General features: G+C 33.4%; 1 protein-coding gene across 7 annotated transcripts; it reads right to left on the bottom strand.

Moving 5' to 3' along the window:
* Positions 1–10,772: 10,772 nt before the first annotated feature.
* Positions 10,773–24,365, bottom strand: LOC7491417 (subtilisin-like protease SBT3.3). Of its 7 annotated transcripts, none has more exons than XM_024600524.2 (12): positions 24,256–24,365; positions 23,251–23,332; positions 21,944–22,418; positions 13,719–13,810; positions 13,527–13,624; positions 13,293–13,448; positions 12,545–13,209; positions 12,382–12,470; positions 12,056–12,298; positions 11,838–11,952; positions 11,485–11,677; positions 10,773–11,403 (listed from the first exon to the last, which is right to left on the bottom strand). In XM_024600524.2, exons 4-12 carry the CDS (start codon positions 13,793–13,795, stop codon positions 10,844–10,846), a joined length of 2,196 nt encoding a protein of 731 aa, XP_024456292.2. In that variant the 5' UTR covers positions 13,796–13,810; positions 21,944–22,418; positions 23,251–23,332; positions 24,256–24,365; the 3' UTR covers positions 10,773–10,843. The 7 variants fall into 7 exon arrangements, with proteins under 7 accessions (XP_024456292.2, XP_052306089.1, XP_024456295.2 ...); XM_052450129.1 differs by having other exon boundaries at positions 21,944–22,285; XM_024600527.2 differs by lacking the exon at positions 21,944–22,418.
* Between the last annotated feature and the right edge of the window lie 571 nt (positions 24,366–24,936).

The following is a 24,936-nucleotide window of genomic DNA, read 5'->3' as shown; positions in this document are numbered from 1 at the left end:
AATTCGTCGGTGTTTCCGTCGGTGACGTGGTGGCATTACCAGTAATTATTTTCGAACTCTCTGTGAAATGCTGACGGACTTAAAGTCATCGGTGTTGCCGTCGGTGATTTGGTGGCATTACCAGTAATTATTTTTGAACTCTCTGTGAAATGCCGACGGACTTACGTCCGTCGGTGTGGCCATCGGTGATGTGGTGGCATTTCAAGTAATTATTTTCGAACTCTCTGTGAAATGCCAACGGACTTACGTCTGTCGGTGTGGCCGTCGGTGATTTGGTGGCATTACCAGTAATTATTGTCGAACTCTCTGTGAAATGCTGACGGACTTACGTCCGTCGGTGTGGCCGTCGGTGATTTGGTGGCATTTCAAGTAATTATTTCGTAATTGTGGCATTTCAGCTAATTATTTCAAGTAATAAATATTTTGTGTTTCAAAATATATCATCCATAATCTAAATTACATGAAAAAAAGGGTTTTACATAGGGCTTCATTTTGGTAGTTAGTCAGAATTTTCTTCTTCTTCATCATCAATTGAATTGTCATCACCTTCATCGCAATCTTCAATATGAATATCATCTTCTTCATCGACATTTGCTTGTCCGCTAGAGCTCAAAACAAAATTCAACTCCTCTGCGTCAACATCAACAAGACTATCATCGAAAACACGAAAATTTGAATTTTCTTCCAATTCAATCGAAGGAGCAACTCGATATGGTTCAACCACCTCACTAACTTGAAAGACTTCATCTCACATACTTGTGTCTTCGTTCTCATCCTGAACAACCTCGACACGACCCTGGGGTTTCGTTTTTAAAACGAACAACCAATCCACTCTTGATCGATCCTTTCTAAATAAAGGGGTGTATGTGTAATAAACTTGTTGACATTACTTTGCGAAAACAAAGACATCGTTTATGTTGCAAAGTCTAGCTTTTAAGTTGATTTCGACCAGACCATAGTGCGGATCAACTCTGATTCCTCTGTCAGTCATGTCATACCAATAGCATTTGAATAAAAACACTATATTCTGCTCGTTATGATATTGCAGTTCGACGACCTCTTCTAATCTACCATAGTAGTCAACTTCTAACTCACTACTAGTGGATCCCTTAACACAAACACCGCTGTTGTATGTCTTTCTTCCTTGCCCGTATTCTTCAGTATGGAAAACATATCCATTGACAAAATACCCGTTGTAGCACTTACATTTTCTTTCAGGCCCCAGGCTTAGTGAAGACAATGACTTAGGTGCACTCCTTCCCATTTGATAAACATTGTATGTAATGTACATCAATAAACAGTAAATGAACGAGAATCTCGCAATGACATGCATACGTACAGTAATTTTGCAAGTTAGAATGAGTTTGTGATAGTGCTTACATGTGTTCTGAACCACGTGGCAAACTGCTCATCTTGCTCTTGGTTTTGCGACCCGTGACTCATCATAAACCAACTCCATATTTTTACGGTTACAGTATAAAGCTATATCCAATCTAGCCTTGATGTTGTCCTTTGTCTTCCCCTTCACATCCATGACGGTGTTGAAAATGTTCTCAAACATGTTCTTTTCGATATGCATGACGTCAAGGTTATGGCGGAGCAGATTGGTCTTCCAATAAGGAAGCTCCAAAAAGATACTTTGCTTTACCCAATTATGGGTCAAACCAAAACCACGAAACTTTTGCTTACCTGATTGAAGGCCAAACACAATGTCACCGTACTCTGAGACAACATCATGCAATTCTTCATCAGAAAGACGCGGGGATGCAACATCTTTTTCAACTCTGCCAACAAAGAAATCTTTTCTGTTCTTTCTGTACCTGTGATGAAATGGCAAGAAGCGACGGTGAAAGTAAAAAAAAGAAGCTTTACCTCCATTTGCTAGCGTGAATGCCTTATTGTTTTCCATGCAGTATGGACATGTGAGTTTCCCATGCGTGCTCCAACCAGAAAGCATTCCATAAGCTGGAAAATCATTGATAGTCCACATCAAAGCCGCCCTCATAAGAAAATTTTGTTTCCTCGATATATCATAAGTCAGAGCTCCGGAGGATCACAACTGCGCCAACTCATCAATCAACGGTCGAAGACAAACATCTATATTCCGCCCCGGGCTTCTTGGACCGGGTATGACAATAGATAAAAACATGAACTCCGGCCTCATACACATTCCCGGTGGCAAGTTATAAACTGTGAGTATGACCGACCAACAAGAATAAGGAGCAGCAAATGGCCCAAATGGGTTGAATCCGTCTGTACACAACCCAAGACGCACATTCCTTGATTCAGCTGAAAAGTGAGGATGAACACTGTTAAAGCGTTTCCACGCTTCGCCGTCAGAAGGATGAACCATCACTCCATCAACCGCATGGTGTGCTTGGTGCCATGTCATTTGCTCAGCAGTCCTTGGTGACATGAATAACCTCTGCAGTCTAGGTGTGATCGGGAAGTATCTAAGTTTTTTATATGCCACCAGAGTCTTTCCCCTGCCAGTTCTAGGTTTGTAACGGGAATGCCCGCATGTAATGCACTCGGTCATCTCAGCATTTTCAAGGTAGTATAACATGCAGAAGTTAGGGCACTTGTCAATTTTTTGGTATCCTAAACCGAGGGGTTTCATCATGGACTTCGCAGCATAGAAGTTCTCTTTCAGCCTGTCCCCTTCAGGTAAAATGCTTCTTGCCCATTCAATAATCTTGTCATACCCGGCCTCACTCAACCCGTGATCTGACTTGATGGTGAACACCTGTGCTACGGCCGATAATTTACTGTGGTTCGTGCAGCCATCCCATAATGGTTCGTCAGAATCTTTCAACAAATCAAAAAACCTAGCTGCATCTGCATTAGGTTCTTCTTCTACGATTGGACATTGACTGCCATTACCTTGATTCATTCTCATTGCATCCATAACCATATTTCTGTAAGGATTAGTGTTGTCATTTGCCGCTTCATGCACGTTGTTAGCAATAGAAGTAGACCCAACCACCGTTTCTTCCATTCTCCTCTTACTACCAAATACTTCTCCATGTGCATACCAACACTGGTAATTCTCCATAAACCCTTTGTGTAGAAGATGCATCATTACAACATCTGGATGCAGATACTTTTTATTTTCACACTTCCTGCATGGACACCTAATACCGCCTCCAGTAAAATTTCTGGGAATAAATGTTGCGAAATTAATAAAACCCTGAACCCCGTTACAATAATCCATCCTCCGCAATCCTTGGGGTGAATCTCGATACATCCATGAACGATCATCCATGACTTATATCGAACCTCTATAAAATTATGAAGACATCATGTATTAATTAACTAAGTTAGGTAAATAAACTTCTAAAAATATTACTTTACCTCGAGATTATCCAACAAACCAATCACAACTTCTCATAAATATTAAATATTCATTATCATTTATCAACGTCCATACGAATTAAAATATATAAATTTACAGAAATTACCACTCCGCAATACCATTGATAAAACTTTAAACGAACCCATTAAGCAAGCTATTAATTATTTCAAAATAGCACATGTAATTCGGTAGTTCCATAAAGTTTTAACAATTTACAAACAAATACAATCTTACAAAATCTAAAACAAACCATAACAGGTATAAAATTATACATTCATATACTACAAGTTTGTTTGAGAAATAACAATAAAACATGTACATCTACTAACAAAATACATATACTAAAAAAACAATAAAATTGACATTTAATTAAATGTTAAAATTTTAAAAGATAGAATTACTTACAAAAATTGATAAAATCCGTCGGTAAATCAGAACACGGATGCTGTGACCACAAAACTTCAAGAAATATAACTTGTTGTGCTGATATGAGGAAGATTTTTTTTGGGGGTGGAGGGGGGGCTGGTTGTTTGCAGATGGGGAGAGTTGGGATAAGGAAGAAGAAGGAGAAATAGGGGAGGAGAGGGTCGGCAGAGCGGACATATATTAACTTTTTCCGACGGTTTCACCGACAGAAAATACGTCGGTGATTACGTCGGTGAGTCTGTCGGAAACATAGAACACATCACCGTACGGATCTGCCATTTCAAATCCCTCGGTGAGTCCGTCGGCAATTTAAACGGGGAACCGGTCACGTCACTGTACCGGCAATTTCAAATCCCTCGTTTTGAATCCGTCGGAAAAAAATAACCGGCCAAAACCTCCACGTCAGCGGCCCGCCTTTTTTTTAATTCGGAAACTTTTCCGTTCGAAATTCAGTAGGTAACTACCGACGGAAATTTTCCGTCGGTAGTTACCGACTGAATTGCGGACGGAAAATGGTCCGTCAGTAGTTATCGACTGAATTACAGACGGAAAAGTGTCCGTCGGTAATTTCGACCTCAAATTACCGATAGAAATATTCCATCGGTAAATCCGTTGGTATTTAGCGAATTTCTGGTAGTGATCTACCGATTTTCTTTAACAATAACCTTGTTCTTTGTCTTCAATTCAGTTAACTTGAATCCCAATCTGGTGATTCCTTTTAACTAGAACCATAATTTCTGCCTTCAACTCGGTCAACCTAAAATCCCAATCTGACGATTCCTTTTAAATAGAACCTTGGTCTTCAACTTGGTTAATCTGAAATTCTAATCTGGCAATTTCTTTGAACCAAAAGTTTGGTCTTTTTCGTTAACTCGGTTAACCTAAAATCCTAATCTAGCGATTCTCTTTAACCAAAACTTTAGTCTTCATCTTAGTTAACCTAAAATCCCAATCTGACTATTACCTTTAATCAAACCCAAAATTTTTGAAACTTTTCGATCATGATTGCAGAGTTAACCCGAAGATTCTTCCTGATGACAGGGTTGATCTTCTCATTTTCTTAAGAATTTCCTAATAGTAGGATTATCCTCATTTTCTTTCCCGATTGTAGGGTTTAACTAATATTTCTCAATCGTGAGGTTTGAACTTGGTGCTTTTTTATTGCAGGATTGACCTGATACTTCCCAATCGTGGGGTTTGAAAACTATGTATGCATCCTATCAATAATTATAAAAAACTTTTCTGGTGTTGGCCTCATCTTAGATTGTCAATCAATTACAAAGTTGACTCCAGTTGAATCATACTCTTCTTTTTTTATTTGAGCATTATTAATTGATTTGACTAAGCTTCTTCGTACTATCTTCATAAAGGATTTTATGAAACCCATCAATGGATCCCTTGCTTTCAAACAATCACCTTCTCCTCGAGACCTAACAATGGACTTTCAAATAGCATGCCCATTCCTATCTCATTATTAAAATGTAACCAAAGGGATGCTAGTTTTGAAAGTATTTTGAAAATTAACTTCGTTAAAGACCCAACACACATAATTCAAAACATGCAATCCTTTGATTATTTTGTATTTTGAAAATAAAAATTGACTCAATGTAATATTAAAACAGTTTGTTTAACTATTTTATGGTTATTTATGTTAATTTTAAACTTTCATTTTTGGTATATCATTCGTTGGTACATAATAAGGTGACTTTCTGTAGATTTCAGCACCAAAAGGTTCAAGTCAAGAATCGAGGTCCCATTAAGAAAGATTGCCTCTTCTGAGGAACTATTTTATCAGCATGTATCATAACTAATAACTTAATTCGTGAAGTTGTGACTTTTATGGAAAAGCTCTTCATATTTTGAGAGCATTGTTTATCAGTTCAAATCACTTGCTTGATTAAAAAAGACTTTTAAAAACACGTAATGCAGGCTATGACTCATAGCTATGAAAAATATAAATTCATAGGTTTAAAAGGTGTTTGAGGGTTTTAATGACCTAGAATTACCATAAACTATTCACTTCTCTCTCTCTCTTTTGATGTCTTTGTAAAAGAAATGACGTATAACCATGTCACACTTCTTAACAATACTTTTCATTAATAAAACTCCCATTGATATCAATCAAATAACTATGCCACTCCTTTCAATAAGAATTTTCAACTCAATCAATCAATGATTCAAGAAGCTCTATGACTATGTCACTCATTTTATTGTCAATTTCAAACTTAAAGAGAAGACTAAAACTTATTGCTCGTCATTTATCTTATGATACTCCTTCATATTTTTTTTTGTCTTAACAGAGACCATAAAACAACTCCAATTTTTTATTTGATGGATAACCTATCTTTTATCTAATCATTTGAAGATATAATAATCTTAATATTATTTTCGTTAAAAAGAGGCTCTATCATAGATATTAAAAGACATGGTATTTCAAACTTTCTTGTCTTTTGATCTTTTGGTTGTGTTTTCCCTTCAGTTTTGTTTTTTCTTTCTTCTTTTTTTTTTTCTCTTTTTTTCCCTCTCTTTTTTGTTTCACCCATGCCCTCAATCATCAACTTTTGGCGTTGGTTGTGCCTTTTTTTTTTCTTTTTATATTTTTGGCCCCTTCAACCTTTCATTTTCATCATTTCCTTCACCATTGATTCTATCATTGTCTCCATCCTTTCAACTAAACATTTCTCGCTTGCTCTCAATATAGGGTGTGATCTAGGTTAGGGTTTCTTTTTAAAAGATTCCATCAAGCTTAATTTGAGACCGTAAAGGATATATATTTTAAAAATTGTGAAAGGAATAAACAAAAATGGCCTTTTACCATTTCAAGTAAGGTTAGTTAGAACTGATAAATTTTGACCTCGTCCAACAAAATGATTTGAACTTGCAAAAAATCATGATTCGTGAGTCCATAACTACTGAATCCACTACGAGTCAATATGCATACTACTAAAGCTTAGTTCTATGATGTGTCAAATTCGTGTGAGTTCAAAATTTATTAGGTCACCCCATATTGTTTGTCATGTCATTTTAGCAAACATAAAATCATTTTAGAAATCACAATTTCATATACCAGCTCAAGGCAGACCCTATGAGACTATCTTGAAAGAAATAGATTAACATTTTGTCATTGTGGATAACTTTAGCTATCTTGTTAAGTATAGCCGAAGATGAGTATTTGGACATTTTAGTCCGGTATACTTGATAAAGTCTGACATTTTGAACTCCTTTGGCACCATAATATTTAGAATTAAACAAATTTTAGCTGCTAGTACAGGGTTGTCAGATCATTTCCTTCAACTTCTCTTAATTTCTCTTCTAGAGCAGGGACCAATAGTTTTATCATCAAATGGTCCTTAAGCTTTCAAATGCATAATAATTAGAGTTTGAGTTAGCTGAACAAGGGCAATGGGGATAAAATGTTGCTTTGTTATTGAATCTGACCCCAAGTTTATAGATGTATGAGGGATATGAGTTGATGGTGCTTCCACGGGAGGCTGTGCAGACGTTCCATTTCCACTCTTGGAACTCAACACTTATTCGAGTAGATTTGTTAGTTTAGCCATTTCACCTTTAATGCTCTTAATTTACTTTTGATAACGAACCTGTATTTGATCCTTTTCTTCATTTCCATCATTTTTCTCAATCAAGTGTAGTAGATATTTGGTGGGGGACCTATATTTTAACCTGTGAACATGCATGCTCAATGTATGAGCATGTATTTAATATGACGAGCTCGCCCTTTAAGGGGTGACACACAGTCATAACTCTTGCATGATAAACAAGAATTTTGATTCTTGCCCAAACTCTATAATGAAAAGTTCCATTGTCCAAACTTCATGGGTTTCCTAGTGGAGTCGTCATTTTATCGCACATGTGCGGCGTCACGACGATCATCCTTCTAAATCAGGATCATTAATGGTGATGTGGGTGAAAAGAATAAGGAATTCTTATCTTTTATCAGTAAAAAAAGAGAATGGAAGTCACTATTTTGTATTTTGGTCACTAGGAACCCTAACTAGTCCTAGAGTTATGGTAATGGATTGATTGCAAAAAGTAAAGATATTAACATCCCTATTACGCCTTACCTGAGGTAAGTTGCATTGTTTTTTTGTTGTTTGCTATGGTTTGATGATGTCTTTTTCTACCATCCTGCTATGTTGGATTTGCTACAATGCACAAACCCTGGTTTTCTATGTCAAGAACTTGGTTTGGTAAGGTGAAAAATCTTCAATTATCGTTGAGGCTTCTTTCGGGGTAAAACTAAAATTTTTACTACTGTGTCATTTCAAATAACATTTCAGATGAAATTCCTTACGGATTTTATCCTTATATTAAAAGTGAATGAGTTATATTATTTACAATAATATTTTAGATATAACCTCATAATTTTTTTTATCCTTATATTAAAGTGAGTAATAAAATTAGTACCCCTAATAATATTTTGGATATTAACCTTTTTAGGTTTTTTATTCATATATTAAAAGTGAATAATATAAATACTATCCCTAGTTATTATATTAAAAGTGAATAATATTTTCTTGCCAAAAATAATTTTTAAATATAGGCCAAAATCCTTTGGAATTTTATAAACTTGTTGTAAAATGCATGCAATTTAAAAAAAAAAACATGCCAAAGTATTTTAATTTTTTCTTTAAAAATATGTTTAAATAATCTTATGATTTTTGGCCATATGTAAGAAAAAATAAAATATTTTTTTTTATCTTTATTTTTTTAGACTTTGTTTGGCAAAATCCCATTTTGTTTTGAAATAAAACTACCCAAAATATGCCTAAGGGGTGTTTTCCAAACACACTATTTAACCAAAAAAACTCATTAACAAAAACATGGGAAACCAAACAGGGTCTTAAACTTTTGACCTAATTTGACCCTATTAAGTTGACCTAAAATTTTTGTTTCAACCATAAATCGAATAAAAAAATCTTGATTTGACCTGTAACAACCAAAAAACAAAACCAAAGCAAAAAAATAGATTAAACACCTAAAAAACATAAAATCTAAAAAATTCTTGAACAAAACGGATCAAACACATAAAAAATATGAACACCAATAACATGAAGAACACCGAAACCCAATTGGCAACGTAGGTTCCAAAACAGACCAGATTTGGTAAAAAAAAAAGGCACTTACATGTTAAACATCATACAAGGATCAATAATTTAGCATCCATTCACTTCAATTATCAAAGAATCAACATGATTTTATCAAAATGAGTTTTAGTTCTAAACCAAAACTCTAGGATTAAAAACCATCAAAAACATGTTATTGATGCAAATAAATACTACATTATCTACTAATCAAACATAACGAAGGTGTCTGTGCAAAGAAATGGACCAAACTTGGTTAAAATCATGAGGCTAAGGCAATGTTTTTTCCAAGAACACAAAGAACATTGCCTAGAAACTTAGCCATAAACCCATCAAAGGTAGCCACTGTCAAGGCCTAGAAATGACATTTTTAATGTCCAAAACATACTTTTTTTATTCAAACATGTCACAATATCATAAACAAACATGTTTGAATAAAACAACTAACAAAAAAAATCAAAACATTGAATCATAGATGAGGTATCAAATCTAAAAAACTATCAAAGTTAAAATCGACTATATGTTCATGCAATATGAATTCAAAATTGGTTTTCTAAAGACATTTTATGCATGAATATACCTAGCAAACCCATGATATTGTTTGCATAAGTGTTTTTTCTTCTTCTTTGACTTCTTTTCAATTATTTTTTAAAATTTTATCCTTTAATATTAGATTTGTATTTTATTAGGTTATCTCACTCTAATGACATGGATTGTGAGTTTGGCTTGTTAACCTAGTTGGCTTGAGTTTTGTTTGTTAATTATTTTTTTTCTTCAATTTCATCCTTTAAGATCGAGTTAATTGAAAATTAGACTTCATAATTTGTTTTATTTGCTTTCTATTAGGTTTTCTGGTCTCATAAACTGAGAATAATGCTTAACAGGTTAACCTGAGTTAATTCAGGTTGTTTGTTTGTTTTTTGTAATTGAATTTTTTTTTTAATTTTGTTGATTGAGAATTGAAATTCCTAATCTATTTTGATTTGTTTTTTTATAGGAATATCTTGGTCTCATGATCAGGGGTGTGAGTTTTGACATTTTAATCCTAGTTAAATCAAGTTGTTTTTTCTATTTTCTTTCTAAGAGGTTATCTTGGTCTCATGACCCGAGTCACGGGTCCTTCAACATTGGATTTGCTTTTTATTAGGTTGTCCACGTCTCATGACGTAGGTCGAGGGTTTAGTGGGTTAACTCAGTTGACTTTGTTTTTTTAATTGACTTTTTTTTCCTCTCAATTTTATCATTTAATATCGTGTTTTATTGGGAATTGGGTTTCATGATTTGCTTTGAATTGAACTCTCATTCTCATTTATTAGAGTCATGGATTTTGCGGGTTAAATCAGGTCATTTTCTTTTATTTTCTTTCTATAAAGTTATCTTCGTCTCATTACCCGAGTTATAAGTTTGACGGATTAACTTGATTCATTTTTTAATTGATTTTTTTAATCTCATCCTTCTACATTGGATTGATTAAGAATTGAACTTTTTTAATTTGTTTTGATTTGCTTTTTATGAGGTAACTAGGGTCGCGGGTTTAACAAGTTAACTTGGTTTGCCTTTTTAGGTCATTTTAATTGATTATTTTTCAATTTTATCCTTCAAAATTGATTGATTGAAAATTATGCTTCATAATTTGTTTTGGTTTATTTTTTATAGGGTTATCATAGTCTCATAACCTGGGTCGTGAATTTGACATGTTAACTTGGGTTGATCCAAATCAATCCAATATGTTGTTATCTTAAAAAAAAAAAAGATGTCATGTTAAAAAAATTTATTAGTCAAACTATAGTTTTACAGTTTATTATGGATGTTTTGAACATGCAAAGTCAACTGAGTCATATCGGATTAATCCTTACATAATTTAATATTTCTTTTGCAATATAAAAAAATTAAAACATTGGCAACATTTGGATTTTTTTTATTTAAATAAAATTTAACCCAACTCATAGCGTAGCACGGATCAATAATCTAATATCTCCCTATCACGTACAGATATTGGACTCCTAACAAAATGCTCACCATCAGTCCATGTTAGGCTCCCAAATCTATATTCCCCCTGAACTTTCTGACTCGACAAGAAGGTAACTCTGAAGGACAGAATTTTGTTGATCCTGTTGAAACTTAAAGTTTTAGGCTCTACTGCCATGCTTATGCCAATTGGAGCCTGAACTATAGCTTTGTACACTGAATTAACATTTCCCACATTTGTCACTTTTCTTGTCACTGTTACTTTTTTTTTCAGGTTTGGAATGGTGATTGAAGGGAGATTGAGGTTAAGTCTAGTATTGGTCTTTTTCACGCAATTGATTTTGGTATTGGTTAACCTGGTAATGGATGAACTACTGTAGCCTATGGAGCAAAGGTATTGAATATATTCCTCTGTGGTGGTGTCATAAACAAGGCCTGGATACGCTGCTTTTTCAGGATTGACATGTCCCCCACCCATGTCAAATGGGTCTGCTTCCTTTCTTGTTGAGCCCTCCTCAAAGATTTTCATTCCATCTGTTCCAGTTTGGGAAGCTGCAGTTTGTTTCATTTCGTCAGACTTTTGCTATTAACCTGTAAAATGCATTAAATAATTGAGGTTTGAATTTGACTGACCAGTTGTGACAAGAGCTGATCTTATGGCTGCAGGAGACCAATTTGGATGTAAGGATTTAATGAGAGCTACAATTCCTGATACATGGGGACAAGCCATTGAAGTTCCTGATAGGAATTCATACGAGTCACCTTGGTCTTTGTTGGCTGGTGTATATGCAGCTAAGATGTCCACACCCGGTGCGGCTATGTCAGGCTACCATCATGAATCAGACATTAATGATGACATTATACACATTGAAATGACAAGCGAACACTAAACATTGCCTATTTTCAAGATTTCATATATTTGGCTATTAGTAATTCTGTTTCAGGACTATTTTTTATTGGATACGAATTTAGTTTATTTTATATACCTTTAGAACTTCTGGAGTAATTGAACTTGGTCCTCTGGAGGAGAATGAAGCAAGTCGAGGAGATACCCTTTTGCCAACAACAGTCTTTGGAAAACTCAGCTTTGCAGTTGGAGACCTTCATACGATGTTAAAGGAACGTCATATATTTTCGTATAACCAAGCTTCGTGTGTGTGTGTGTGTGTGCGCGCGCGCGCCTCGACCTCTTCACAGTCCTTACCTAGCTTGTCTAATGTAGGAAAGTATCTGTGTCCCTACTTCATAATCTACTTTGACGCATGGAATCCACTCGCATAACTCAATCCCATCAGTGTGAAATTGCGCATATATGAGTCCAACGCCTCCTGCTTGAAACACAGATCCTGAAGCAGAAAACATATCCTGTGTATCTGATTTTGAGAGACAAAGTATGATTTTTCCTGCCGCTAATGTTGGATTTAGACTTCCAGGCTGACAATCCTGGCTGAAGATATGGAATGTTAAAGCTCACAGGATGTACGAAGAAAATAATAGCTCTTCAAAGAACAGAAAAAGGAGTGATCTTACCTCGAAACCATTGGATCCAAAGCTATGCGTTCAGAGTATGTAAGGCCCGCAAATCTGTGAGTATGCTTACCTATAGTAATAGATTGACCCTGAATTCAACAAGCCAAAAAGAAACTTAGCACGGTCTATATTAGTCTGATTTGTTTCAACATTATAACCTTACCCTGAGGGTTTTGTTGTTTCCAAGTATAATAGCGGTTGGAAAGGCCCTGTCAATTGTAGAGGCTGCAACAGTGGTGAGCCAAGGTGCTGTATTCGCAACTGTCTGCGAGATAGGGCCATCATTTCCTGCTGAACAGACTACTGTGATTCCCTTTGAAGTTGCATGAAAGGAGCCAATTGCAATTGAATTACGCATATCGGCATAAGAGAACAAAGGAATGTCATTGCCAATAGACACAGATAGGATATCTACTCCATCATGTATGGCTTTGTCAAATGCTTTCAGAATATCTGCGTCGGTGCATCCTCCATCTTCAATGTTCCAACAAACCTTATAAATGGCTAAGTGAGCAAGAGGTGCTCCTCCTCTTGCTAAACCTGTAGCTAGTCCTTTATAGCTTGCTTTTGCAACGAAATTACCAGCTGCTGTAGAAGCTGTATGAGTGCCATGGCCATCTCCATCCCGCGGCGACATGAATTCCCTGCTTTCAGTTGTGTTGAAATGTATTTGATCCTGAAATCCTTTTACGAACCAGCGTGCCCCAATGATCTTTCTGTTGCAATTGTATGGCTTGAAGTGCTCACCCTGCTGACATGTTCCTTTCCAACGAGATGGCACTGGCCCCATGCCTTCATCATGAAAACTTTTGGATTCTGGCCACACTCCTGCAGAATTACATACCAACCCAATTTTCAATGACCCTGTGAAAGAATTGATGTCAGCTACCGAAGAAAGAAAGAAAAAAAACCTGAATCAATAACACCAATGATAGTTCCTTGGCCCATGTTGCTTTGTGTTAACAGATTTTGTGGAGAATGATGTTTGAGACCAATGAATTCCCAACTTCTAGTCGTGTGAAGCTTGTGAATCCCATTTGGAATTACTTGAACAACACCAGGAAACTCTGCAATTTAAAGTAAACAATCTCTTAATGAATTGAAATATTTTAACCGACTAATAGAGTTTTGAGAAATTATCGTGCCTGCAATTTCTGCCGCCTGAGACTCTGTAATTCTTGCAGCGAACCCAGAAAAGCCATGCCTATAGCTGTAGAGAATTGAACTCTGTGCTGCTTCCTTACTTCAACAGAGCAGAGGAAACTTTTAGCTGTTTTATGTAAAATTACAAATCATATCAACCTTTATTTTCATGAGGGATGTTGGTGTAATCATACCTGCCTAACAATGTCGACAGCATTTCATAGTGAGTTTTTTTGGTTGTTGCTGGATCCTCATGCCTCTTCTCTCCCATATACACAATGTGCACCTGGAAAAATTTCCATTTATAAACCACTTATACATACAGAGTTGTACTTTGCCTGAAATATTTAAACTCACTTTCTTTGCAGTCTCAGCATGTATTACAGGAATATGAAGCTGGTGTTGAAGTAAAATGATAGCTAAGATCATGAAGAACTGATTTTTGCTTGACCCTCTCCATTTACTGGATTTAGGGTCCATCACGCAAACAGAAGTGATGGTTTGTGAGTAAGAATTTTTAAATTTTGTGTGCTAATATTCTGTCAAGGTCTACAAGCTGGTCATTATTGCACTTGTAATTATATTTCGAGCTCGTAGGAATACAGGTAAAGGGGAGACCATTCTTTTGGTACACTTTTTGCTCTTTATGCTTAATCAATGCAAACGAAAGTGAATGTGATTGTGGGCTCTTCCGGGGTTGGAAGATAATAGGAGAATTGCTTAGAGCATGATAGACTGAGAATCATGTATGCATGTCATGTGGGCCATGAATTTATAAAGAAAGATTTTGCTAAAATTGATCCCTTTTCCCACCTTTCCTGCCTTTTTTTTATTTAGTCAACATTTACAGTAGGGCATAAATGCTTGTTAGGCTGCTTTAAAGTACTTCAAAGCATATTTATAGGCTTCTCAAACAACAGGCAATGATCATGCATTCATTTATCACCTTCTTGGAAATTTGTTTGGTCTCATCACATGAACTTTCTGATATTCTAGAGGCATTTTATTTACTGTTGAAGTTAAAGGACATTTGTGGTTTTTTGTCTATGGCCAGGTTGATTTGATTGATGAAGCCCTTCTAAACGAGTGGCAGCAGCAAAAAACACTCTTGAACTATAGGTTCTTCTACAATGCTTTCAAAGACACTCAAGAAGGCATTGGTCGTGACATCTAATGTCTTCTGGTTCACTCATTTACGACCAATGATCACAGCATTAGGCCACGGCTTGTAGTTGGTGTAGTGGATGTCAAAACATTTGGAAAATTGTAAACTTACGTCACAGAAAATGTCATCTATTCTGATTTTTTATGTGATTTTTCAAACATATTATGAAAATCGTTGAGAATTATCCAAACGCTGTGTAGAAAATGATGCAGGCCCCTGTAGACACAATGATTGTATTGCCTTACTTTAAAGACCGGACGTGAGATTCCCAGCCCACAGTCTCCATGTTTCTCTTTAGCCTTCGATTATTTTTTTTCAGTTGAGTGAGACTTTCCTTTTTCCTTTAGAAGGCATGGCTTTAAGGAAAGCGTCTCTGATAAGGAATTCTATAATGCTTGGAAAAGGTCTTCAGGATGGATGATGACTTGAGAAAAAATTGGGAAGACAATGGGCATCTTACTCTTTCTTGTGGACCGACCTGGTGCCCCATCAAACTATATTCTCAATTCATTTCTCTTGTGTTGTAATGGACAAGTCCTGAATCCTAAACAAAAATGTTCTCCAAATTAATTAATATTTGATGATAGTTGAAATGCTACTTAACTATTTATTAAGATTTTCATAAATAAAAATCTTCTTAAATCAAAATATAAAAACCAAGATGCATGAACACTTGGTAATCAGCCAAGTTTAAGATACATTGACTTGACAGTCAACCAAACTCAAGGTGTCTGGACTTGACAGTCAACAAAGTTCAAAGTAACGTGGATCTGACAAATATATTAGACCCGAAGTATCTAGACTTGATAGTCAGCAAATCCAAGGTACATGGACTTGGCGGTTAGCTAAGTCTAATGTAACGTGAGTCTCTGGCAAACGTGTTAGACCCAATATATTAGGACTTGGCAATTAACCATGTCCAAGGTACCTGGACATAGTAATTAGCCAAGTCTAAGATAATGTGGGTTTGACAAACATGTCATACCTAATGTATTTGGACTTGACAATCAACCAAGTTCAAGGTACGTGGACTTGGCAATATGCCAAGCTCCACCACAACCTTCATTGGCACACTCAAGAAAATGACTTTCCTCCCTTCGAGACGCCTAACATAATGACAATCCTCCCTTGAACGTGTCCAAGGGAATGACTCGCCTCCTTTGAGTCTAACCTAGGGGAAAAACTCAGCTTCCATGAGTTTAGCTACATTTGACATCTTGAAACTTAATCTCCTTACCCCTTTTTGGTACATAAAAGTCCTTCAAAAACCCACTATATTTCCATCAAATATTAATATAGATATAAGAGATATTTATCTCTTATTAAATGCTATCAAGGTAAAATTACACTTCAGACCCTCCACTTCACATAATCATGAGTTATAAATACAACATAAGACCTTCGGAACAAAAAGGTTCACAATCTTCATTCTCTACTTTATATATATATATATATATTCAGAGCATCTATCTCTAGAATATTATTGTATTTTTTCTCTCTAAAAAGATACTTATTTAAACATCGAAGAGTCCCTACCTCCATCAAAAGGAACCTTTTGCATGTATTAGTCAAAAGCTACATTAACTTACTAAACACCAAGTATAAGCTATCAACAACCTTGGATAGGGAAAATGGATGAGATTGTTAGAACTAATTGATTAATCAATTATCCAACTCGAGAGTCCTATTCCTAAACTACTTGGATTTTTTAAGATATCGTCACTAATTTTTTTTTTTTTTTATCAAGGAGTTATCTTTAAATCAATATCAAATAAATCTAATAAATTTAGATATTTTTACATTGATTTAATATATTTTTAAGAATTTAATAAATCTTCATATTTATTAATTTCAATGTTCAAATCCAAAAAAAAAAATCATGAGAAAAAAACACATTTCCTTAACAACCAGCTAAGTTTTAAGGATTAATTAATGTTACTAATTCAATTTTATCAAGATCATAGAGATTCCAACTATGACTGAGCCTGACTTAAGGCAAACTACTTGCTTCACAGTGATTTTTTCTTGAAACAGTATCTTGTTTAGGGAACAAATTAAGGCGTGGTCAAACAAAAACCGTCAGTGGTACCTACTACATGTAATAGTTTTAAAAGTTAGGTTGTTTTATTTTTTAAAGTAATTTTTATTAAAAAATATATTAAAATATTTTTTAATATTTTAAAAATTATTTTTAACACCAACTATTAAAAAGTATAAAAAATTAATTTTAAATAAAATAAATAAATCTTAACTAATTTATGTTCAGAACGCAATTCTAAAAATAGGTTTAGAAGCTACGTTGGCAATTAAGTGTCTATTAATAAGGCTGCGTTTGTTTCGTTAAACCCACCATAATTAGTCCTTAACTTTAGAGAGGTTTTCGATACGCCACGACCAGGTCAAATTTTTCGTTACATAAAAAGTAATGCTCACACAATAATAACACTTTTAAAAGAGGATGAAGAATTTAAAACCTGAGTTATTGATTTGAACAATTTCAATAAATTTTGTTAGTTTTATAATATAATTATAAAAAAATTATCAATAATAAAAAACAATAACTGATAATAAAAAAAATAGTTGCTAATATTATAAAAAAAATACATTCTATCTTTAAAATATTTCAATGATATTATTTGATAAAAATAAAAAATAAATGAGAACGAGATAATTTCATAAAAAAAAATTCAACGCTCAATTACCAACTAATAAAACATTGAATGATGAAAAATAAATAAAAAATCAATTTAAAAAAAGACAAAAAAACATTACTCTAGTTAGCATGCAAAAGTCGCCGCCCTCTTGTGAGATCGAGACCTTGTAAAAAACAAATAATGAAAATCAACTCTCAAGCAAGCTAAATAATAAAATGTGAAACTGTAATAAATAAATAAATAAAAAGTTGAAAGAAAACCCTGAGTTAACTGGAGTTAACTCGAGTAATTTGTTATCTGAGATATGATATTGAAATAACCTTATAGAAAAAAAATAAAAAAAAATCACGAAGCAGAATGCCGAATAACCTAATGTTAAATAATGAAATAAAAAAAATTAAACAAAGAACTTAACAAAGGAACCAAAGTTAAATTGAGCTAATCTTTGAAATCTATGACTCGGGTCATGAGACTATGTTACTTTGTAATAAAAAATCATGAAATAAAATTCTCAATCATCCAAAAATTTTTTAAAAAATAAATAGTAATCAAAATAATGAAGACTAAATTTGACATAAAAATTAAATGAAATAAAGCAATGAGGGATGAAATTAAAAAATAAAATTAATGAGGAAATGGTTAAAAAAACAATAAAAATAGCAATAAAAAGAATGATGATCAAATCTGGTATAAAAACTAAATAAAATAATATAATAAGGGATGAAATTGAAAACTAAAATAAATCAAGAGAAGGATTAAAAAACAAAAAAATAGCAATAAAAAGAATGAGGACCAAATATGATAGATGAAATTTAAAAAAAAAATGAAATAAAAAAAATTATAATTTTAAAAATTATTTCAAAGAAACCAAATATGAATCAAAAGAATATAAATTAAATCTAAGTGAAAATAAAATTGAATGGTTGTTTTAATAAAATTAGAAGGCTTAACATAGGAATCAAGAAAGATAGAGAAAAAAAAAAAGGTTGGCGGCGCCAAATCCAAGGTCTGTTCTCCACACGAGTCGTTGAGGAGAATCTAGTGTTGCCTAGGAAGACGATGTTTGGCCATAGGCGACATCGTATGCACCACCTGAAGTAGGTAGGCTCATCCCACTCGAGTGACGCGTGCACTGTACACATTAACAACTTTTTTTAATAACATTTATATATTTATTAAAATATCAAATTATTTTTCTATATACTTAATTTTAATAAAATAACTATTATTAAAGGATAAAAAAGCTCTCGCCTGTTTAGTCAATTTTGTTTCTAGAGGTACTTTAGTTAATTGTTGGTCTAAAAAATGTGAAAAAACTAAAAATCTTATATATGATAATATTTTTATTTTTAAGGTTAATTAAATTATTTTACTGTATAAAAAAAAATTATTGATTTATCTCTATTCAATTTGGTAATGTCAATTAAATCTCATAAAAAGATTATTTTGCCTCCAAATCTTCACTTCATTGGGTGATAATCTTGACGGCAAAAACATTAAAATGCATAGTAAAACACTCATTCATTTTTAGTTTTTTCTTTTAATTATTGGGATTAGTTATGCCAACTATTGTACGGACCAATAGCCCACCCTTTTTTAGAGAAACAAAATAATAATTAGAACTTAGGAGTTAGAAAAGCAGTCTTAAGATATCAAATTAATTATTTTTTAGCCTACTTTAAAGAAAAAAATAAATATTATTAGGAGAAAAAAAATTCAAGGTGAAGATATTTTTATTATTTTTTATAAATTATAAATTTTATTTTTCTTTTTTTTTTGTATTTGGTTTTTTCTTCAAAACAAACACGGTAAATATCTAATAAAATATCTTAAAAGTTTTTCTAATAGAATATTACCAATTATTCCATAAATACTATAAAATTATCTTTAACTTAGCTCTTAGATAACTTTTTTTTTATTATTAAAATTCTATTTTATTCCTTCAGAGTACACATTGCTTGATATACGTTGATATTACATATTTTGAGAAAATGCCTGGAAAGATAATTGAATGACTTAGGTTCTGTTTAATATTACCATGTAATGTGTTTTTGAAATTTTTTGAAAGTTTTTTTTTATTTTAAATTAATTTTTTTTATTTTTTTATTGTTTTAATGTGCTAATGATAAAAATAAAATATAAAAAATATAAAAAAATTATTTTGATATATTTATAAAAAAACACTTTATAAAAATTAGTACTTGAAAGTTAATTTTTTAAATCCTAGCAGAGGCCATGTTCATGCAATATATGGAGTGGTGCAGAAGTGTGGTAATATCTGTGTAATGTTTTGAATTAATGAGTAGGAAAATACAATAAAGTTCTTGGAGGCTTAAAAGTTGGAATAAATGAATAAGGGGTATAGTGGTAATTCAACAAACTTGATAAATATAAATAGAAAGAAAAAAAAAAGAGATCTGAATATTTTGAGAGTAAACCGTGAGAGAGAAGGGAGAAGGGAGAAAGAAAAAGAAGAAGAGAAAAAAGGGAAATTAAAAGGGAAATAGGAAGGAGTTGAAGGATTATTTGGTTGATTTTGAGAGATTGAATTAAAAGATGCTGATTTTGAGTTATGATTTTTTGTTTGAATGGTGAATTTGTGTTATAAATTTGGAGAGAACAGTGGGTTTTCTGTTGAAATTCTGGGTTGGAGGTTGAAGATGACGAAAATTCAATTTGGTCCCTCAATTTTGGAAAATTACAGTTTAGTCCCCAAACTTTGGAAAATTTACAGATTGGTCCCTGGAGCCTATTCCGAGATTCTGGACAGAATGAAATATGAATTATGGGCAGAATTACTGTATAGTTATGACATTTTAACACTTTCAACTTAGTCCTCCAATTTGACAAAAATTACAATTTGACCCTAAAAATTTGGTAAAATTCCAGAATGGTCCCTGGAGCATAATGAGATATTCTGGACAGAATTAAGGATTAATTATGGCCAGAATTTCAGTATATTCATGGATTTATGACAAATTTTAGTTTGGTCCTCAATTTGACAAAAATTACAATTTGACCCTAAAATTTTGGAAAAATTCCAGAATGGTCCCTGGAGTATAGTGAGATATTCTGGACAGAATTGAGGATTAATTATGGTCATAATTTCAGTATAGTAATGGATTTATGACAATTTCAGTTTGGTCCTTCAATTTGACAAAAGTTGCAATTTGACCCTTAAAAATATGATAAATTACATATATGAGTTGGGTGTTTCACACATCTGAACCCTGACCATTAGTCATAGGGCAGATCGCTAATTCTCCACCTAACTTAGAAGCTTGTGTGTGCTTTCCAAAGAATTAAAGCATGTGATGCACGAGGCATTTCTATAAAATGCATGATCATATATGTATAGAAATTAAAGTGTGGAAAAATAAATAAATAAATAAATAAAATAAACTTATTAATAGAAAACACGCAAACCAAACAAAACACAATTATCAAACAAAAACAAAGCTCAATTCACAAGGTCCCCAGTGGAGTCGTCATTCCGTCGCACGTGTGCGGCGTCGCGGCGAAAACATTCACCCTCAAAATCTTATCTAATGCGGCAAATGTGTGGAGACAAGGAATTCTTGTCTTTTATTAGTGGAAAAATGGAATGGGAGTCGCCACCTAGTATTTTGGTCACTAGGAACCCTAACTGGTCTCAGAGATCGGGTACGGGGACTGGTTGCGTAAAGGGAAGATATTAGCACCCCAAATACGTCATACCTAAGGTAAGCTGCATTGTTTTATTGCCTGATAAAAATTTAAAGTCTTGTTGTGTTTTCTATTTATTGGTTCGTCGATATTTTAAGAAAAGTTCTCTTCGGTAAAGAGATTCTTATCTTATTGGATAAAACCTAACCGTTCTAACGTCAACAAAAGAATTTAATATCCGGAATATATCTTACGTATAAGGTCGTAACCCCAGATATTAAAAGAAAACAAAATAAGTTTTTTGGATTTTTTGAAATATTGGCCAGTTCTCGTGACTTAAATAAACTGGTTATTAAAGCCAAAATGCATGCTAAAACTTTTTTTTTTTGAAATTTTATTGTTTGAAAATACAATATGATTTATTTATTTATTTTTTGAGAGAGACTTGGCTGTATGCATGAAAACAAAATATATTTTTTTTATTATTTTTTTTTTTGACGAAGACCAGGTATTTTATTATCGGATTTGTATCTTTATAATATAAAAATACAAACCAATATTGATCAAAGTGCAGTAAAAAATTTCAGAAAATCACAGATGTTTTTTTTAAAAAAAAGATTGTTTTTTGAAATAATTTTAAAGAAAATTTTATTTTATATTTATTTTTTGGGCTGGGCTGGACCTAGCCAGCCCAGCCTGGTCACTGGCCCCTGCCAGTGACCAAAACCCAACCATCCATGCACGCGTAATGTTTTACGCGTGCATGAACAGAGCGAAGGTAATTAATTTACCTTCGCACTGTTCATCTCCTTCTTGCAGATAGCAGGAACGAAAAAAAACAGATGCTGCAACTGATGATTTCAAGTATTGGCTTCCTTACGTCTTTTTTTTTTTTTTTTTACATACTAACATGCATCATTTATATTGCAGGGAATGAGAAGAGAAGTGAACATACCTGGTTTTAGAGCGGTGACGGTGATGGAGATGCTGTGTTCTCTGCTTCAACGTGTCCTCTGCTTCCGTTCGGTTTGCTTCTGTTTCCCCTGCTCTCCCTTACTCTTCTTCTTTCTCCTCTCTCGATCTCCTCACTGTCTCATTCTTCTTCTTCTTTTTCTCTCCTTCTCTCCCTCTGTTTCCTGTCTATTGCGTTCTTCCTTCTGTCGTTCTCGTCTTTCTCCTTTCCCCCTCCTCTGCTCGATCCTTCTTCTGGCTTTTATAGCCAGAGGATTCGTGCGTTATGGCATGCATATGGTAATGGCCGCGTGAGACATGCTCCCCTGAAACAGCTCCGCTATCTCTGCAAAAACGCTTCCCTGTCTCTTTATTTCCAGCCGTTTCTTTCCTTTTGAAGAAGACCATGAACAGTGCGCGCAATTCTTAATGAAACGGCGCCGTTTGCTAATTCAAAATGCATATTTCTGATTTGGTCCCTGGATGTTTTTGTAATTTTGTAATCAAGCCCCTCGGAAAAATTGTAATTAGACCCCTTGATTTTAGCGCCTTTTTTTTATTTAGTCCTTGGTTTTGGATTGTTTCAATTAAGTCCTTAATTGACCACCAAACTTCAATAATTATGCAATTAAGCGCATGATTTGACTAAATCAACTCTTCAAAATTATAATTAGACCCCAAAACTTTAATTTCTTCCAATAAAAGCTTAAGTTGACTTGAAAATCAATTTTTTCTTGTAATCAAACCCTCCATAAATTCAATTAAACCTTAGATAAAATTTAATTGAGTCCATAAACATCTGATTTTAGACTTTTTTCTCAACTTGAATTTTATTTGTCAACAGGGCTCTTATCAATAAAAAATATACTGTTAAATTTCAACATTTTGCATTTTTGAACCTTTTGAACCAATTTTTTCCTCTTTTTTTTTTTTTCAGCATTCCAGTCCTTCTCTCGCTCCTATTATTTTTTGGATTTCTTTCGAATATTTTTTGTATTTTTTCATTTTCAATTTTTTTTTTGTGGGAGCCTAAAAATGGGTAACAACAAGGTTCATAATCATAATCAAACAGACATACTCATATCTCAAGGCTCAACTCATGACATCAATCAAATGAGGAGCTATCAATTTATAAGTCAATCCAAAATATATACTGGTTCATATGAAGAATTCAGATTCAACAATTGATCATGCTTTATCATAACAAGGATAATAATCAACATGTATGTTATCAAGAAGCATGATCCAATTCATATTAACAAATCAAATATTTATAAAATTTCTCATGCATATGGAAAATTATCCACTCACCTGACTCGAAAGCAAACAGAAGTCAAAAGCAGATACCGAAGATAATCCTATTGACGTTCCGCCGGTAGAATATCAGGATTATCTGAATACAAATGAGACATATTCAAGAATAACTCAAAAGAACATATAACCTATTTAATACACTTATCTAAGGGTCTATTCCATAACCCTATATGTTTTTAGACTAAACTAGTTATTTTTTCTAAAAACCCAACATTAACGGTTTTCCAGAAATCCAATCCATAATAAACAAATAATAAAATTGGTAATAATTCACTAAATAACCCTCAATTATTCATCAAACTAATCTGCAAAAGCTAATATTACAACTAGGGACGAATCTGTAATTTATCATATTTTTAAGGGTCAAATTGTAACTTTTATCAAATTGAAAGACCAAACTAAAAATATCATAAATCCATGACTATACTGAAATTATGACCATAATTAATTCTCAAATCTGTCCAGAATATCTCATTATGCTCCAGGGACCATTCTGGAATTTTTCCAAATTTTTAGGGTCAAATTGTAATTTTGTCAAATTGAAGGACCAAATTGAAAGTGTTAAAATTTCATAACTATACAGGAATGCTGCCCATAATTCAAATTTTATTCTGTTCAGAATCTCGGAATATGCTTCAGGGACCAATCTGTAATTTTCCAAAGTTTGGGGACTAAACTGTAATTTTCACAAATTGAGGGACCAAACCGAAATTTTATCATCTTCAACCTCCAACCCAGAATTTCAACAGAAAACCTACTGTTCTTTCTAAATTTCTAACTCAAAATTCACCATTTACACAAATCATAACTCAAAATCATTATCTTTACCTACAATCTCTCAAAATCAACTAACTAATCAATTACCCATAATAATCAACCCATAATATTCAAATTAATTCATCAATCAAACCCAAAACACAATCTTCCAAACCCTAACAGTCATCAAAACCGAAATTTAAAGCTAAAGAAAACATATTATACACATTAAAGCATAAATCTTACCCTTTTAACTTATTTTCTTCAACTCCTTTCTATTTCCCTTCTAATTTCTCTTTTCTCTTCTTCTTCTTTTTCCTTTCTCTCCTGCCAGTTTGCTCTCTTAAAATTTCAGATCCCTCTTTTCTTTTCTTTTTTACTTTCTATTTATATTTATCATCTTTTTATTTAATTACTACTATACCCCTCATTTAATTATACTTACTGTTTAAGCCTCCAAGGGCTTTGTTGTCATTTCCTATCTTTTTAATACAGAACATCACAGTGACTTTTGCTGTGACAATTGGGATAGAGATATTAATAAAGCAGTTTTTCCAGAAGAGATTTTATTCCCAAAATCATGGAGGATCATTCATCTCTATTATGTTTAAGAACAAATAGTATGATTGAGAGTGTTGTAAAAGTTATTTCTAAAAAAAATTAATTTTTTTTATATTTTTAAATTATTTTTGTGTATTAATACCAAAATTAATTTATTTTTTTTAATATTAAAAGCATATCTTCAAGTAACAATTAATTTTTGGGAGAAGAGAGCAGTCTTGCGGATTATGAGGTGGAGAAGGCCCTTGTCATTGTTCCCGCTTCTGATCGAGCCCAAACCACTCTACCACTATGTGCTTTTCGCCTTTAAGAGGCCCAACAAACCTGTTCTTTACCATGTTATCCCCTGCATCTTAACAGAACAGG

This window comes from Populus trichocarpa, chromosome 1 (assembly GCF_000002775.5).
Source record: "Populus trichocarpa isolate Nisqually-1 chromosome 1, P.trichocarpa_v4.1, whole genome shotgun sequence".
NCBI classification, from domain to species: Eukaryota; Viridiplantae; Streptophyta; class Magnoliopsida; order Malpighiales; family Salicaceae; genus Populus; species Populus trichocarpa.
This window is presented reverse-complemented; position numbering and strand designations above follow the sequence as displayed.

Coding starts and splice junctions, on each gene's coding strand:
- LOC7491417 (XM_024600512.2), bottom strand. CDS start 14,004: ATGGACCCTAAATCCAGTAAATGGAGAGGGTCAAGCAAAAATCAGTTC. Junction 13,210..13,292: donor CATTGGTGTTATTGATTCAG/GTTTTTTTTCTT, acceptor GTAATTCTGCAG/GAGTGTGGCCAGAATCCAAA. Junction 12,471..12,544: donor GAAACAACAAAACCCTCAGG/GTAAGGTTATAA, acceptor TGTTGAATTCAG/GGTCAATCTATTACTATAGG.